The sequence below is a fragment of the Salvelinus fontinalis genome, chromosome 4 (genome assembly GCF_029448725.1).
Source record: "Salvelinus fontinalis isolate EN_2023a chromosome 4, ASM2944872v1, whole genome shotgun sequence".
Taxonomy (NCBI): Eukaryota; Metazoa; Chordata; class Actinopteri; order Salmoniformes; family Salmonidae; genus Salvelinus; species Salvelinus fontinalis.
The window spans coordinates 69892966-69910224 of record NC_074668.1 but is presented as its reverse complement, the minus strand read 5'-3'; the positions used below and the strand labels follow the sequence as shown (position 1 = coordinate 69910224).

At 42.7% G+C, this 17259-nt stretch overlaps 1 protein-coding gene across 1 annotated transcript in view; it reads left to right on the top strand.

Annotated features, from left to right (window-relative positions):
• Positions 1-6: 6 nt before the first annotated feature.
• The window catches only part of hcn4 (hyperpolarization activated cyclic nucleotide-gated potassium channel 4), a 97071-nt gene continuing 79818 nt past the window's right edge, over positions 7-17259 (top strand). Inside the window, exon 1 of the mRNA XM_055918297.1 lies at positions 7-1017. Coding sequence (XP_055774272.1) covers positions 335-1017 — 683 coding nt within the window. The 5' untranslated portion in view covers positions 7-334. The remainder of the gene's footprint in view (positions 1018-17259) is intronic.

Genomic DNA, 17259 nt, shown 5'->3' with positions numbered 1-17259 from the left:
CCCCCAGCCCCACTTGGTCCGCACACGGTTGGAGCGTACGTGCCTACCAGGAGTGTTGTGGTGAAGCGGACTGTCAAAGCAGCGAGAGAAGGCATATCTAAACTGTCAGGTAATGATCGAGATAGCCTCTTCCTGTATTTGCACCAGAAGAGCCACAGCCGTCCGTGTCATGTGTATCAGTGTAATGCTTTCCGGGTTTGAGATTAGCTCCAGACTGGTCGCTCTCACTCACAGATAGGGAGCTGTGTGGTTCGTGGCAATACTTCTCAACAATAACCATCCTATTCTGGACATCTATTGCATTTGAAATTGTTCGTTCCGTTTCAATGTCATAATGGACAGGTTGCACTCCTCCATGCGTAAAAGGCTCTACAGTTTGCCACAGCATATTGGACAGAAAGCTTCTATTATGGGCGAAGGAGAAGACGGCGACAAGGACACCCGGAGGAAGAGTATTAGGTTGAAACCCTTGCCGTCACCAACCTCCAGAGGAAGCTTCAAAGGCATCGGGGAGACCAGAAGTGGGGACACAGTGATCATGGAGACGGACATTGGGAGACCAACGAAGACCAGTTTAAACGGAGATTGTCGGAGATTTCGTGGCAGTCTCTCCTCCATCACCAGTCGGCATGTGCACGACTCAGACTCGGCGGAGGAGAGGCACCTTATCACAGAGGGGGACGTCACCCCGAGCGAGGAGAGCCCTCCCGGAGCTATTGGCGGTGGGGCGGACCAAGGTGCGCAAGGCGCCAGCGGTGGTGATGCTGGTGGTGCCCAACATGCTTCTCTTGACCAGGAATCAGGGTTCATAAAGTTGGATGGCATTGATCAAATTTCGCCGGACGACGAGAGATTGTACCAGGCAGGATTCATACACAGGCAGTTTGGGGCAATGCTGCAACCGGGGGTCAACAAGTTCTCCCTAAGGATGTTTGGGAGCGAAAAGGCAGTGGAACGGGAACAGGAGCGGGTTAAATCCGCCGGATTTTGGATAATTCATCCTTACAGTGATTTCAGGTAACTAACTCCATTGCGCTCTGGCCAGACGTCAGAGCGTCATGCGCTGATGAATTGTGGGCAGGATGCGTCCATACATACTCACCTATGGGTACTTTATTTTCAACTAATAATTTCACCATCTCACTATCAGGCACAATGGTAAATGCATTAGCGATAGGGTATTTAGTGATGGCATCAGAAAATGCAGTCATCTCGGATATAAAAGGATACATTTGGGTTAGGTCTAATTCGGTGCGTAAATGTGTGTGGAATAATTTGTTTAATGAATTGAAAACGAATCAAAAATCATTTACACGTCGGAGGATTACATAATCCCATGATACTTACTCTTCATTTTATTAGATACATTATTAATAAATGTATTTATTAGACATCAGCTATAATATAGCTATAACTTAATCAACATTGGAAATATAATGATAAAGTCAAAAAAGTCAAACAAATGTAATACAGGCTAATATTACGTGGTGTCAGAATAATGTGTGCAGGAACAGGCCAAACATCACACACATAGATGGTTCTCAAAAGTGTCTGTTCAGTTTCTTCTAGGATACATCACCTTTTAAAACAGAATTAATCGAAGTGCACCAATGTTCCATGTTCTCTCTTTTTCATTAAATCCAAATTATACTCAGGGAATTGATTTATCACTAATCAATGTACAGCAACTCTATTGGCTTGATGTGAGGTGATGTGCTAATGACTGAATAATTAGGCCCCCGCCACCACACACACACACACACACACACTACTTGTATTTAAGGTTTCAGGTTTCATGTGTTCAACATTACCATAACCAGTTCTACCTATAAATGACCAGTATCTTTCTCCAGGTTTTCATATAAGAGGTATAAATGGAAGTGCAGCCTCATTCTCTTGTTATTCATTAAGTATTGCCCTTGACTGTGACATTGGCTATACAGTACAGTGCATGCATGTGATGCATGGCTTCAAAGGTAAAGCACAGGATTGCTCAGCATTATGGATTATTGATGCTATACCTCAATGGCCTACTGGCCATATGTCCAAAAACATACAGTGAATTCTGAAGTATATCCAGAGAACGGGTGAAACATTATGGTGAAACATAGCTACAGAGAGTATGATATACAGCACAAACCAATATGAATTTAGTCTGCATTTATAAAGCATTTTCACACATTTTCAAAATAAGCAGTGATCTTTATAATCCCAATAATGTAATTAAGTTAATAACAACCTCTTACACAGGTCTAATTTATTCGGTGGATTGTAATCATTCAGCTCATGCATATAATATAGGATGGATTAGGAGTGAATATTGTATTAAGGAATAATGTTTTTACGCCAAAAGTTGATTACAGTGTCGCAGCAACCAGATACAAAGTTTGATATTGCAATTGTAATATTTGTAATGCATAATTTAAATAGTAAATGTATATTGTACAATATCATACCATACTATATTAAACTATACTACAATTGAACACCATTTTATCTGATCCCATGAAACAAATTATAGTAATATACATGAATGCTTATTGTTCTTTCATGTAGGAGTTCAACCAAATTATCTCAAATACATCAACATTTTTGAGAGGTGATCAACCAAGTCGTCATGCTTTCCAGTATTCTGATACATTCAAAAATATTTAGGTCATTGATACATTTAGTCTCTGGCTGCCATATTGGGGATCTGTATCAGCGTTTCAAGGACAGTGAAATGGCACATGAAAACCTTTTACACTGTTGGCCTCTGGCCTCATGCTTACCTTATCTTTTTGAGGTGAAAATTAATTGTCAACTGGACATACACAATCTCTAATCATATAGTTAAAACAAAAGCCTCCAACTATTGACATTACATGCTGGCTAATGCCTTTATTGTTACCAGATGAAATGCTAACGCTAAGTGCAAAAATGTATCATAGTGTTGTGAAAGACAATAGCAGAAGCCTAATTGCCCGACAGATCTTTCCCTGTCCTTGACATTGGATCTGATCCAGCCAGTTTGTCTTTGGTTCATCTACTGTACACTGATATAATGATATACAGTAATGCCACATCCAACCCCATCACCTGTCACACAAGCAGAAGGTGTGTCATAACAGTAGTGCTTCAAGAACAAGACCAGGTTTGTCTCGCTTGTGAGAGACAAGTGTCCGTGATGAGTGTGTACAGGCAGTCTAGGCTGGCGGCCAGAGGGGGAGAGAGGGAGCAGGCAGGCAGCAGTGTCAGGCAGGCAGACACAGCCCAGGGCTGTAGATAGAGAGAGAAGGGCTCAGGGACAGGAAGACACAGCCCAGGGCTGTGGATAGAGAGAGAAGGCTCAGGGATAGGAAGACACTCCATGGAAAACAGACTGATTTATCTGCTTGTTTCCCCATTGGTCTTGTGAATCTACACAGACATTCTGCTGCCTTTACATCACAGGATGGTGCACAATTCTCAGATGCCTGGATTACTCAGCTCAGGCTGCCAAGAAAAGAAATGGGATGCCATTTGCTTTGCCTTTGCAAGAAGTGTATGTGTGTGTGTGGGTGTGTGTGTGCATGCACTGTGCAAGTGACAGTATATAGTAGTAGACATGCATATCTGAGTAAGACTATTTTCATTGCCCCCCCCCCCCCCCCCCCCTTTTACACTGCTGCTACTCTCTGTTATTATCTATGCATAGTCACCTTAATAACTCTACCTACAGTACATGTACATATTACCTCAATTATCTCGACTAACCGGTGCCCCCGCACATTGACTCTGTACCAGTACCCCCTGTATGTAGCCTCGCTATTGTGATTTTACTGCTGCTCTTAATTATTTGTTACTTTTATTTCATAATCTTATTTTTTTGAAGGTATTTTTTATTTTTGTAATTTTTTTTACTGCATTGTTGGTTAGGGCTTGGAAGTAAGCATTTCACTGTTAAGGTATAAACCTGTTGTATTTGGCGCATGTGACAAATACACTTTGATTTGATTTGAAGTTGGGAGTAGAATCATATGATTTATTGTACCATCATATTTGTTTGTTTCATCCAGGGTTATATTCCAACAGTGTTGAGTAACCTTCATAGTACACAGTATTCAGTAACTGGAACACTGGATTCCTTTTGTCTTATTGGCAGTATTCTGATTATGTTTACGCATTTCATACCAAGGTTATAGGATGATTTCTATCTCAGTGTGGAGTATTGGTATTCAGCGAGGGCTAGATCACAGATGCTGCAATCAATTACCTGACTGTTACCCCTCTCTCCCACCACAAGTGCCATCGTCTCCTTTCCCAATGTGACTTCTCCCACCTGTACCACTACAGTTAGCACCTCCTACACCAAAGTCACTCCTCTGTCTCCCACACCTGCAATTGTCTTCCATTCTTGCTATAATTACCTACACCCCCAACTCCCCTCTTTCCCCTTCTAAAGAAGTGAGACGAGAGTTACTCTATAGACAGGAGTCTACCAGTTCTATTATACCCCCTCCCTCTGTAGTTACAGTCTCTGACTCCCCCTGCCATCCAACACATCCTAATGTCCAGTGGCCATGCCTGCCAAGTGGCATGAGAATCAGGTCAATCACTTGCCCTGCTCAGTGTTTGTGGGAGGGTATTACTGTATATCGGCATAATTATATTTGAAACATTTCGGCTAGCTGACAGCAGTTTACACGCTATAAAATCAGTTGACTGTGATTATATGGGACGTTCCTCTCACTTGTGCAGTTAAAAATCTCTTTCAGTACTGGCTCGTTGTTAAATGGTCTGCTATCATTATAATTGAGTCATCCAGTTCATGCCTTTACCCTTAACATAGGTCACGATGAACATTCTGTGCTTCAGCATGCTTAAGTGTCCCCATTGAAGTACAATACTCTGCTAATGAGTAGTCTTGAAAACCCGACCCTAGGCAACAGTGACTAGGGTCTGGTTTCAATGATGGAAACGTTTGGCATAGAGGAACTGTCACTGCCTACGTTGCTACTTTATCAGCTTAAATAAACTACAAAATAGTTGCTAGCAAGATGGAGATCACAAAAGCTTTTGTTACTGAGTGCATTTCCCAAGTGGCTCGTTTGCACTGGTTTTAGTTAAGGTAGTTGATGCAAAGTATTTGACGTTCTGGAATGTCTGCCTTGTAATTTGTTGGGAGTGTCCGCAGATTTTGTGTCTTCTCTTATCGACGTAGGCAGTGATGTAGTTCCTCTATGCCAAAAGAGTCCATCATTGAAGCCAGACCCTAGTCACTGTGTTGCCCAGGGTCAGGTTTTTGATACTAGCTAATGAGTGCAGCTGTCTAAATGTATATGAGATGAGCAAACTAACTTGTTTTTTACAGTGTGTCATCCCACTAAGCATCCTTAGCTGTAGCCTGTAACCTTGCTCCCTCCACTAACGGGTTGTATTGTCACAGATAGACTTGTGTGAGCGATTGGATTAATTCTTGTTTGCACAGTACAGTAGGTTGTGTAAAATATTTCCTGTTTGTTGTAGTTGTAATTATGAAGGAATGGGAACAGGTTGAATGCTTGAGAAGAAGCCAAATAAGGTTTTGTCAGACCTTGGGGGGGAGCTGAGTAAGAAAGAGCCCACCCCTCAGTCCATGCAGTCAACAGTAGATGTGTCTCTGTTGAGATTTTGTTTGTATTCACATTCAAATCTTTATATTATCTAGCCAGGCTTTTGGTCAGATGAGACTAAAGGTAGCCTTTTTATTTGTTGAGCCTTTCAAACCTACTTGGTAATGTGATGTTAAAGGTGCAATGTGCAGGAATCTTTCTGCTATTTCCTGGTTGCTAAAATTCTAATAGTTAGCCTGATTTCAGTTTATGTGACAAAACAAGCGGCCATTGTGTAGAGAATCATTGTACCGTCTAAACAGCTGTGAAATATATTTTCCATAACCAAAAATATTGTATTTCCCCTGTTTGAAGCTGGTGTACAAAACCGAAAGTAAAACATGTAAAAGCAAAACTTCAGAACTGGAAGCATAGAAAATAGCGCACATAGAACAAATCTACTGTTTCTTAGACTTGCTTTCAATAAGAATTACATATCTATAACTCACATTTCTATGTGAAATTGGTCGGGTTGCCCAAAAAGTTGCATATTGCAGCTTTAAAGGAGGGGGATTATGATGTGTTTGTTTCTGTGTTGTTGCCATGGAATAAACACAAAATACTAATGCCCCTGACAGGCATATTGACTACAATCAGAGACAGAAATAACACATGGCTGAAATTAAAGTATAGAAGGAGATGAAGGAGGATCTTGTAATAGGCATGGTTGGAGAAGTCAAAACTCTGTGATTGAGTTTCAATTTCCCTGGCTGCACCAAAGCCTTTGCTATTTAATATTGTCATAATAAGCACAAATTAAAGTGACACTGGGAGTCACACACTGTCATGACTACAGAAATTCAGCAATATTTTCTCTTGTCAACTATTGTATAACATTGAAAGGGAGGGGAGGAGCACAGCACATCTTCTGAGGGGAAAAGACGGCTTAAAAATGGCATCGTAATCCAATCTAAAGGCTCATTTCCAGAGCCAAAGCTGTACAGTCTCATTTCTGCTCATTGCTGAATATGCATCTTCTTCCTTCCTGTGGGGAAGTGATGTAGCCAGCCAGCCAGCCAATCAGCCTGCAGCATAGGTGATTGATTAGTGATTTTGTATGGGGTGAATCAGTGAGAGATTAGGCAAGGTAAATGACGGATGATGTGGCAGCAAAACGTTGTTCTGTCACGACTTCCACCGAAGTCGGCTCCTCTCCTTGTTCGGGCGGCGTTCGGCGGTCGACGTCACCGGCCTTCTAGCCACCACCGCTCCATTTTTCATTGTTCCATTTGTTTTGTCTTGTTCCCCGCACACCTGGTTTACATTCCCTAATCACATTGTATATATATATTCCTCTGTTCCCCCCATGTCTTTGTGTGGAATTGTTTTGTGTTACGTGTTTTATGTGACGCGCCAGCCTGGTTTTCCATGTTCCGTGTTTATATCACAAAGTATGTTTATTTGGTAAACTATAGCTTTTGTGACTGTTTTCGCGCTTTGCACCTTTGCCATTTTTGCTGGAAGTTTTGACGCAGTTGCGTCTGTCTGCTGTTTGCTCCTGCCTAAATAAAGTGTGCGCCTGTTCACAGCTCTCTGCTCTCCTGCACCTGACTTCGCTACCAGTACGCACACCCGTGACATGTTCTCCAATCTTCAAGTACCTTTTAATAACCTTGTAATTCAGCAGCACCCTTAACGATGCATCATCAGTAGTAGTATACTGTTTAATACTGCCGTATCCCCATGGAGTTGGAAAAAGACAAGACTTTTAACATGAAAGCTTATTTTGGTTTTAAAGATTCTATTAAGCTTTAAAACAGTGCTGCCAACCCAATCAGAAGAGGAGGTTAACCTGGCCTGCTGTGTCTGTCAATCAGTCGATTCCCTCCCTCCGCCTCACCCTCTGCCAGGAGATTCCCTGTTCAAACCTTCAAACCCCACTTCTCACCAGGATTTTTATTCATCCTGCATAACCATCGCCATCTCCCCAAAGAGATTTCACTCGGCATTAAGGCCTCTAAAAAGGCCTCTAAAAAAACATCTAGTTCCTCCTCCTCCTGTTACCTTTCCAGAGGAATACATTAAAGAGAAGTAGAGCAGATTTAGAAGACAGAATGCACATTACTGTAGGTTGAATGCATTTCAAGGGCCAAGAAACACCTTTATATCCAAATGTGCATGAGCTAGAAATATTTCCTTCTGAATGCATTTGGTAACACCCATTAGTTCAGCTTGCTTTAACTTCCCATGACAGGGATATTATCCTGTTTCTAAAATACATCTCTGTTTGGAAATGTAGTGTAGCGATCAGCCTGTAAAACTGGGATAAGAGTTGTGCTTGTCATTATGAAACTAAAGGGGAATGCTTGCTGCTGAATCAAAACTGTTGCTCTGGAAATACAAAAGTTTCAGCAGCTCAAAAGTAAATATATGAAATGTCTCTTGTATTCCAGCCTGGACAAGTCTTCTGTGTGTATAAAGGCTTCAGTTTGAATCCCCTTTTGGTTCATCAAAACAATAATGGTATCCCAATTCAAAATGAGGTCTTATAACTGACTTCACCATTTCTATTTCAGTACATCAATGAAGATTGCACATTGAATGAAAGCAGAACTGGGTTTGTATGGTGACTGGTCATATTGATCTTGTGACAGTGCTTTGTAAATGTGTCTGTTGGAAGCACAACAAACAGCTTGTCATACAGAAATACATATTTGCCAGTTCAATCATTGATTGTTTCATAGGTAGAGAAAACTATAGGCTATATCAATGTACGGCAGACTGTCTCTAATACACTATAGTGACAGGGTACTAAAACCTCTTGGAAAAATTGCATTTTGAATGACAAATGACACAGTACTATTCCTCTGCTTGCTGACACGCTCGCTCTCACGCACACACACACACACACACACACACACACACACACACACACACACACACACACACACACACACACACACACACACACACACACACACACACACACACACACACACACACACACACACACACACTTTATCTCTCTCTCTCACTCTCTCTCTTGACTTGCTCTTAGCTCAGGTAGAATGGGAGGGGGTGGGATCAGATGACAGTGTTGTCTACGTTCAGCCAGGTTGATTACAGTTGATTTGAGGGTGCGTTTTCATATTGATTTGTTTGGGTCTTGTGGGACCTCTAGATTGTCATTGGGTGATTTATAGAAAATGAGCTGGGAGGAAATAATCTAGGCTCTCCACCCTGCATGGAAGCCTCATGCAGCCGTAGGCTCGGACTGACTGCTCAAACCCTATTGGTGGGTGTTGGGAGTGAGTGTTGCTCCCGGGCTCCGGCCCCCAGCCAGCCCTCATGGAGCATGTCTCCCCTCTCCTCTGCACACCACAATACAGTGCTAATAAGCTATGGAGTAGGGGATGCCATAGTGGGGAAACGGTTGCGGCGGGAGGAGTCATTGCACCCTTTTTTTATTTAGTGAAGGTAAAGCACAGGATTAGCGAGAGCTCTGGGTCTGGCAGAGCCTGAGAGTGGGGTAATCAAAAGAGGCTGCTGCCGTGTCCATCCACCAATATTAGGAGCACACATCACATCACAGGAGATTATTACAACACAATTTATTTAATGGAGGGAGGATGGGATGGAGAGGCTGAGGGTGGGCCGTGCCGTGGGGGGAGGGCTGCCTGTCAACGTGGCACGGCGGCGGAGTGATTGAAATGTACCGTGTGACCTCAGTACACTTGTGGGAGCGTGACACGCAAAGCAAACACGCCTCATTTGAGAATATATGTATGTTTATGTATGTCAATGTATTTTTTTTCCTATTATGTCATTTAATTAGAAAGTAACCATGGTGATGGTAATCTGCTGGGGTGAGATTATATTGATTGATATACATTTTCTAAATGGGAAAAGGCTGGCTCTGCCTTTCCCCCGTAACAATAGATGTCATCCTTCATCCTCCTAGTATTTTTAATGTATTTTTGTCACCTGGCAAATGCTGTGTTGGTTCGTTGTGTGTCCTTCCCGTTGCTCTGTCCTCTGCAACATCAATTTATAATCTCACCAGGTGGATTCACAACCCCAGACAGCCCAGATCCATTCACGACTTTTTCTTCTTTTAACACTTTTCACTATCAAATGTGTTTTTCCTGCCGCTAGACGTCTATGATTATTGTTCCGCGGACCAGTGGTAAGTATGTCTGTTTCAGTTATCTCAACGTTTCAGGGGCAGTGTTGTGTGATGTGAAAAAGTTATTTCTCTCTCTATTCATCACCCTACAGTGAAGGAGAAAGTCTCAAACCCTGTGTGTGTGTGTGTGTGTGTGTGTGTGTGTGTGTGTGTGTGTGTGTGTGTGTGTGTGTGTGTGTGTGTGTGTGTGTGTGTGTGTGTGTGTTGTTGGTGTAACATCTAGGTGACCTAGAGCTCTGCAGACCTGCCTGCTGTAGCCTGCTAGACATATCTATCCCCAGGCCATTTGGATAAAAGACCTGTGATAGGGGAATATAGAATGAACCAGCATTCCCACATGAAATAAGTGGAGGAAAAGGGAGAGTCTAGATTTTCTGACTAAAATCTATGTGGATTACAGTCAGATATCATTGTGGTGATGTTTCTTAATCTGGGGACATGATGGCAGGCATGTGAAATTAACAGAAACATTTCTTGAAGAAATAAAAGCTTGATTTGTAATCATCATGGCCAGCTGAAGCAGTAGTTACCATTGCTGCAGGTTCCAGTGACACATTACTGAACACATTACTGAACACATTACTGAACACATTACTGAACACATTACTATGTGTATCAGTGACGTGCGGTGAGGTCGGTGGCTGGTGAGGCACTAGCTATTATCAAAGCCAGATTTACTCACAAATATACCTTGCTGAAGCCCAAGTTCACCATACAATAGATAGCTACAACAACCAGAGTGACATAGGCTATTAACCGAAATTGACACAAATATTCCCCAAAGTAGTTATAAATACCAAAGTAGCCAAGATACACAAGCGATAGCCTCCGATGGCCGCATATTTCATATCATCCGACACTGCTCAACTCAGCCCCACCGTTTCATAGACCAACGTAGCCAATCACAATTACAAACGACAGGTGGCATTAAAATACCAGTATATGGACACAATTCCACCAATGCACCGCACACGCAAACATGCACACACACATAATAATATTATTAAGATAAATATTATTACACACATATATATTGAACAATATTGCTAACGGTCCAGTGCAGATGTTTTTTATCTCAATATCAAATCATATCTGGGTAACAATTAAGTACCTTTCTGTGATTGTTTTTCAATGAAAATGGTCAAAAAGAAAAAAAATATATTGTTTTTAAATAATAATAGCTTCTTAGCAAAAAGCTATTTCTCAAGAAAGAATTTTGCTAGTACTGCCTGGGAGCGGTCTGAGAGAGGGGCCTAATTGGATGAGCCTAATAGGAGGGATGTGTAAACTGAACTAGCTGGCAGAGAGAAGGGCAAACTCGCTTTGTTAGTGGTCTATGAACTTATATCGCCTGGGCCTTCCCGAGTTGCGCAGCGGTCTAAGGCACTGCATCCCAGTGCTAGAGGTGTCACTACAAATCCGGGTTTGATCCCGGTACTTGTCGCAGCCGTCCGCGACAGGGAGACCCATGAGGAGGTGCACAATTGGCCCAGTGTCTTCCGTGTTAGGGGAGGGTTTGGCCGTCTGGGACGTCCTTGTCCCATGGCGCTCTATTGACTCCTTGTGGCGGCCCGGCTCATGCACGCTGACTTCGGTCGCCAGCTGTACGGTGTTTCCTCCTTGTGTGTGGCTGGCTTCCGGGTTAAGCGAGCAATGTGTCACGAAGCAGTGCGGCTTGACGGGGTCATGTTTTGGAGGACGCATGGCTCTCGACCATTGCCTCGCCCGAGTCCGTACGGGAGTCGTAGCGATGTGACAAGAATGTAACTACCAATTGGATATCACGAAAAAGGGGTAAAAAAAGTATACCTTTTTTTTAGGCAGTCAACAACAACAACAAAAGCCAAACAAGCTGAAATTTCAGGCAGTCTTTTTAAACAGCTCTTAAACTAAAAGGGCATTATCATAATTTTCACAATTTCACAGTATTATTCCAACCTCATAATGTGGAAATAAACTGTATATAAAACACAGAAAAATCTAGTTTTTGACTGCACTGTCCCTTTAAAGGTACTAACGAAATGTCCATATCAACAATCGAAATTACTGAAATATGTCTTGTCAAAATAAAATTATAGCTTGATAAATCAATTGTCGACATGAAAAACAAAGCAATGGGCACACTCTAAACAGACTGACCAGCAAATGCAAACAATTACAGTTATGAAGCAACAGATAAATCAACATAATGCTTTGGAACAATGGGCATAAATCAAAGGTATTACTTACATTATCAAGGTGAACAAAGCAAACTCAACCAAACAATGCGGCCAAATCTCCAAATTAAACGGCAGGCGGTGTCGTAACTGCAGTTACAGAATTAAGCCATGGCTTTAAGTTTTAATTATGTCTTGTGGTGCCGTATCTTAGCTGTCAGTCAAACTCCGCAAAAGTGAAACTAAAACTTAAGATTAGGAATTAACTCAGAATGGTTATGGTTAAGGTTAGGGATAGGTTTAAACTTTATTTTTTTATTTTTTCTATTTCACCTTTATTTAACCAGGTAGGCTAGTTGAGAACAAGTTCTCATTTGCAACTGCGACCTGGCAAAGATAAAGCAAAGCAATTCAACACATACAACAACACAGAGTTACACATGGAATAAACAAACATACAATCAATAATACAGTAGGCAAATCTATATACAGCATGTGCAAATGAGGTAGGATAAGAGAGGTAAGGCCATTGTGGAAAAGTAATTACAATAAAGCAATTAAACACTGGAATGGTAGGATGTGCAGAAGATGAATGTGCAAGTTGAGATACTGGGGTGCAAAGGAGCAAGATAAATAAATACAGTATGGGGATGAGGTAGATTGGATGGGCTATTTACAGATGAGCTATGTACAGGTGCAGTGATATGTGAGCTGCTCTGACAGCTGGTGCTTAAAGCTAGTGAGGGAGGTAAGAGTCTCCAGCTTCAGAGATTTTTGCAGTTCGATCCAGTCATTGGCAGCAGAGAACTGGAAGGAGAGGCGGCCAAAGAAAGAAAGATATACCTGCTGGAGCGCGTGCTACGGGTGGGTGCTGCTATGGTGACCAGTGAGCTGAGATAAGGCGGGGCTTTACCTAGCAGAGACTTGTAGATGACCTGGAGCCAGTGGGTTTGGCGACAAGTATGAAGCGAGGGCCAGCCAACGAGATCACACAGGTCGCAGTGGTGGGTAGTATATGGGGCTTTGGTGACAAAACGGATGGCACTGTGATAGACTGCATCCAATTTGTTGAGTGGAGTGTTGGAGGCTATATTGTAAATGACATCGCCGAAGTCGAGGATCGGTAGGATGGTCAGTTTTACGAGGGTATGTTTGGCAGCATGAGTGAAGGATGCTTTGTTGCGAAATAGGAACCCGATTCTAGATTTAATTTTGGATTGGAGATGTTTAATGTGAGTCTGGAAGGAGAGTTTACAGTCTAACCAGACACCTAGGTATTTGTAGTTGTCCACATATTCTAAGTCAGAACCGTCCAGAGTAGTGATGCTGGACGGGCGGGCAGGTGCGGGCAGCGATCGGTTGAAGAGCATGCAATTAGTTTTACTTGCGTTTAAGAGCAGTTGGAGGCCACGGAAGGAGAGTTGTATGGCATTGAAGCTCATCTGGAGGTTAGATAACACAGTGTCCAACGAAGAGCCAGAGGTATACAGAATGGTGTCGTCTACGTAGAGGTGGATCAAAGAATCACTAGCAGCAAGAGTGACATCATTGATGTATACAGAGAAGAGAGTCGGCCCGAGAATTGAACCCTGTGGCACCCCCATAGAGACTGCCAGAGGTCCGGACAACAGGCCCTCTGATTTGACATACTGAACTCTATCGGAGAAGTAGTTGGTGAACCAAGCGAGGCAATCATTTGAGAAACCAAGGCTGTTGAGTCTGCCAATAAGAATGTTGTGATTGACAGAGTCGAAAGCCTTAGCCAGGTCGATGAATACGGCTGCACAGTAATGTCTCTTATTGATGGCGGTTATGATATTGTTTAGGACCTTGAGCGTGGCTGAGGTGCACCCATGACCAGCTCTGAAACCAGGGGATACTTCTGGATTTAGGCAATGAGTTAGATGAACTCATCAGATGAACTCGTGGATACCATTTTTATGTCTCTGTGTCCAGTATGAAGGAAGTTTGAGGTAGTTTTGCGAGCCAAAGCTAAGTAGCCTAAGTGCAATGACTGGAAGTTTATTTTTTATCTGCTAGCATGCCAAAATCCCAAAGTATCCCTTTAAGTTTAGTCATTCATTTTGAGTGGTTAAGGGTTAAGGTTTGGGAAAGGCTTAAAACTAAAAAACTAAAAACTAGTGCCAAGCACTGAGATTGTACACATGGCCCTCAGAGCCGGAATCTGCGGCTTAAACGGCCAACCACTCTCCCCATCCAAAACGCCCTAGCAAGCCGCAAGCCTATTAGAAGGTAATAGGCTCTCACGTTACCCCTAGTGGACGGTATAGCTTCCACATTTCGACAGAATGACTTTTGAAAATAGGAGTGGCAATAATTTTCCATCCATGTTGTCAGACCCCGGGTGTCTTGTCATTGTTGATAAACAACAATCATTTTTTCACCTCTTCCACACTCACTTTACGGAATTTACGAAAAATGTCTTTCTTTTTTAAAAATTGTATCCCCTTTTCTCCCCAATTTTCGTGGTATCCAATCGCTAGTAATTACTATCTTGTCTCATTGCTACAACTCCCGTACGGGCTCGGGACAGACGAAGGTCGAAAGCCATGCGTCCTCCGAAGCACAACCCAACCAAGCCGCACTGCTTCTTTTAACACAGCGCGCCTCCAACCCGGAAGCCAGCCGCACCAATGTGTCGGAGGAAACACCGTGCACCTGGCCCCCTTGGTTAGCGCGCATTGCGCCTGGCCCGCCACAGGAGTCGCTGGAGCGTGATGAGACAAGGATATCCCTACCGGCCAAACCCTCCCAAACCCGGACGACGCTAGCCCAATTGTGCGTCGCCCCACGGACCTCCCGGTCGCGGCCGGCTGCGACAGAGCCTGGGCGCGAACCCAGAGACTCTGGTGGCGCAGTTAGCACTGCGATGCAGTGCCCTAGACCACTGCGCCACCCGGGAGGCCCCTGTCTTTCATAATTTGATCAGTTATACTTGGATGTGTAGTGTCAGCGTCTGTTGCTCTATATAATTTATCTTTGTTTCATAGTCTAGTTTAGTCACATGATTTCTCAATTTGCAGGACGTTCGCCAATTGGTTGTGCAGGCAGACTTATTTGCCATTCCTTTTGCCTCATCTCTCTCAACCATACAATTTTTTAAATTCCTCATCAATCCACGGGGATTTAACAGTTTTTACGTCATTTTCTTAAATGGGTGTGTGCTTATTAGTAACAGGAATAAGCAATTTCATAAATGTGTCAGGTGCAGCATCTGGTTGCTCCTCATTACACACCACAGACCAACAAATATTCTTTACATCAACAACATAGGAATCACTACAAAACTTATTGTATGACCTCTTATACACTATATAAGGCCCAGCCTTTGGAACTTTGGTTTTCCTAGATATGGCTATTATATTGTGATCACTACATCTGATGGATCTGGATACTGCTTTCAAGCTAATTTCTGCAGCATTAGTAAAGATGTGATCAATATACAGTATGTCGAGGATTTAATTCCTGTGCTGTTTGTAACTACCCTGGTAGGTTGACTTATAACCTGAACCAGGTTGCAGGCACTGGTTACAGTTTGAAGCTTTTTCTTGAGTGGGCAGCTTGATGAAAGCCAGTCATTATTTAAATCGCCCAGAAAATATACCTCTGTGTTGATATGACATACATTATCAAGCATTTCACACATGTTATCCAGATATGGACTGCTAGCACTTGGTGGTCTATAGCACTTGGTGGTCTTCCCACCAGAATGCGCTTTAGGTGAGGCAGATGAACCTGTAGCCATATTACTTCAACAGTATTTAACATGAGATCCTCTCTAAGCTTTACAGGAATGTGGTTCTAAATATAAACAGCAACACTTCCACCATTGGCATTTCTGTCTTTTCTGTAGATGTTATAAGCATGTATTGCTACCACTGTATCATCAAAGGTATAATCTAAGTGTTTCAGAGAGTCTTTTTGTTCATACCACTCCTGTTTAAACAATCTGATGATTTTCTGTCCCTTCTTCTGATGAAGGTCAGGAAGCCAGCTGTTTTTTTATTTATTTAACCTGTATGTAACTAGGCATGTCAGTTAAGAACAAATTCTTATTTACAATGACGGCCTACCCCGGCCAAACTCTCCCCTAACCCGGACAATGCTGGGCCAATTGTGTGCCACCCTATGGGACTCCCGATCACGGCCGATACAGCCCGTGATCGAACCCGGGTCTGTAGTGACGCCTCTAGCACTGTGATGCAGTGCATTAGACCGCTGTGTTACTCAGGGTCCTCAAAAGACGCTGTATAGTGTCCATTTTGTCAGGTTGTTTTTACGCGCTATCTAGCTTCCTTACTCAGTTCACGAGATGAGTGCCAAATTATGTAGACACGCCCAAATAAGTAGTGCTTTTCTCACACAGCTTGTTTAAGCCTTAAAGGCAAAACGCTAAATATGAAATCCGCTCAATGCAACGAATGGAGCTAGTATAAGCAGACAGGCCTATACCTACCCTGTCCATCAACAGTGACTGCAGTCAGGAACGGCGGCATGTCAACGATTTGAATGGATGGGAAGGTAGGCACAGGTCGACAAGAGCATTTGATGCAGTTTTATCACATTTGGGGATTTTGAGCATAAAAAATCCCCAAACTCATTGAGAAAAAAACATTACATAACAAAAAATTATGGCAATTTTATATATAATACATTTTCTATTTTTATTTTGAAAACAGTTTTTTTCAGGGCCTACCCTGACTGCACGTCACTGGTGTGGATGTCTCTCTCCGGCAGTGCCCCGGATTCTACACGTACCCACACACACACTTTCTCTCTCTCTCTCCTGCTAAAGAGGAGCATGCATAAAATAGAGACAATATTTTGAGTCCTATATTTGTTTTAATCAACTACCATAAGCGAGCTATTAATAGTGAGTGTCTGTCGAGATTGAGGGTCTATACACTGAGAGTACAAAACATTAGGAACACCTTTTCTTTCCATGACATAGACTGACCAGATGCATCTAGGTGAAAGCTATGATCCCTTATTGATGTCACTTGTTAAACCCACTTCAATCAGTGTCGATGAAGGGGAGGAGACAGGTTAACAAAGGATTTTTAAGCCTTGAGACACTTGATAGATTGTGTATGTGTGCCATTCAGAGGGTGAATGGGCAAGACAAAAGATTTAAGTACCTTTGAACAAGGTATGGTAGTAGATTCCAAGCGCACCGGTTTGAGTGTGTCAAGAACTGCAATGCTGCTGGGATTTTCACACTCAACAGTTTCCTATGTGAATCAAGAATGATCCACCACCCAAAGGACAACCAGCCAACTTGACACAAATGTGGGAAGCATTGGAGTCAACAAGGGCCAGCATCCCTGTGGAAAACTTTCGACAC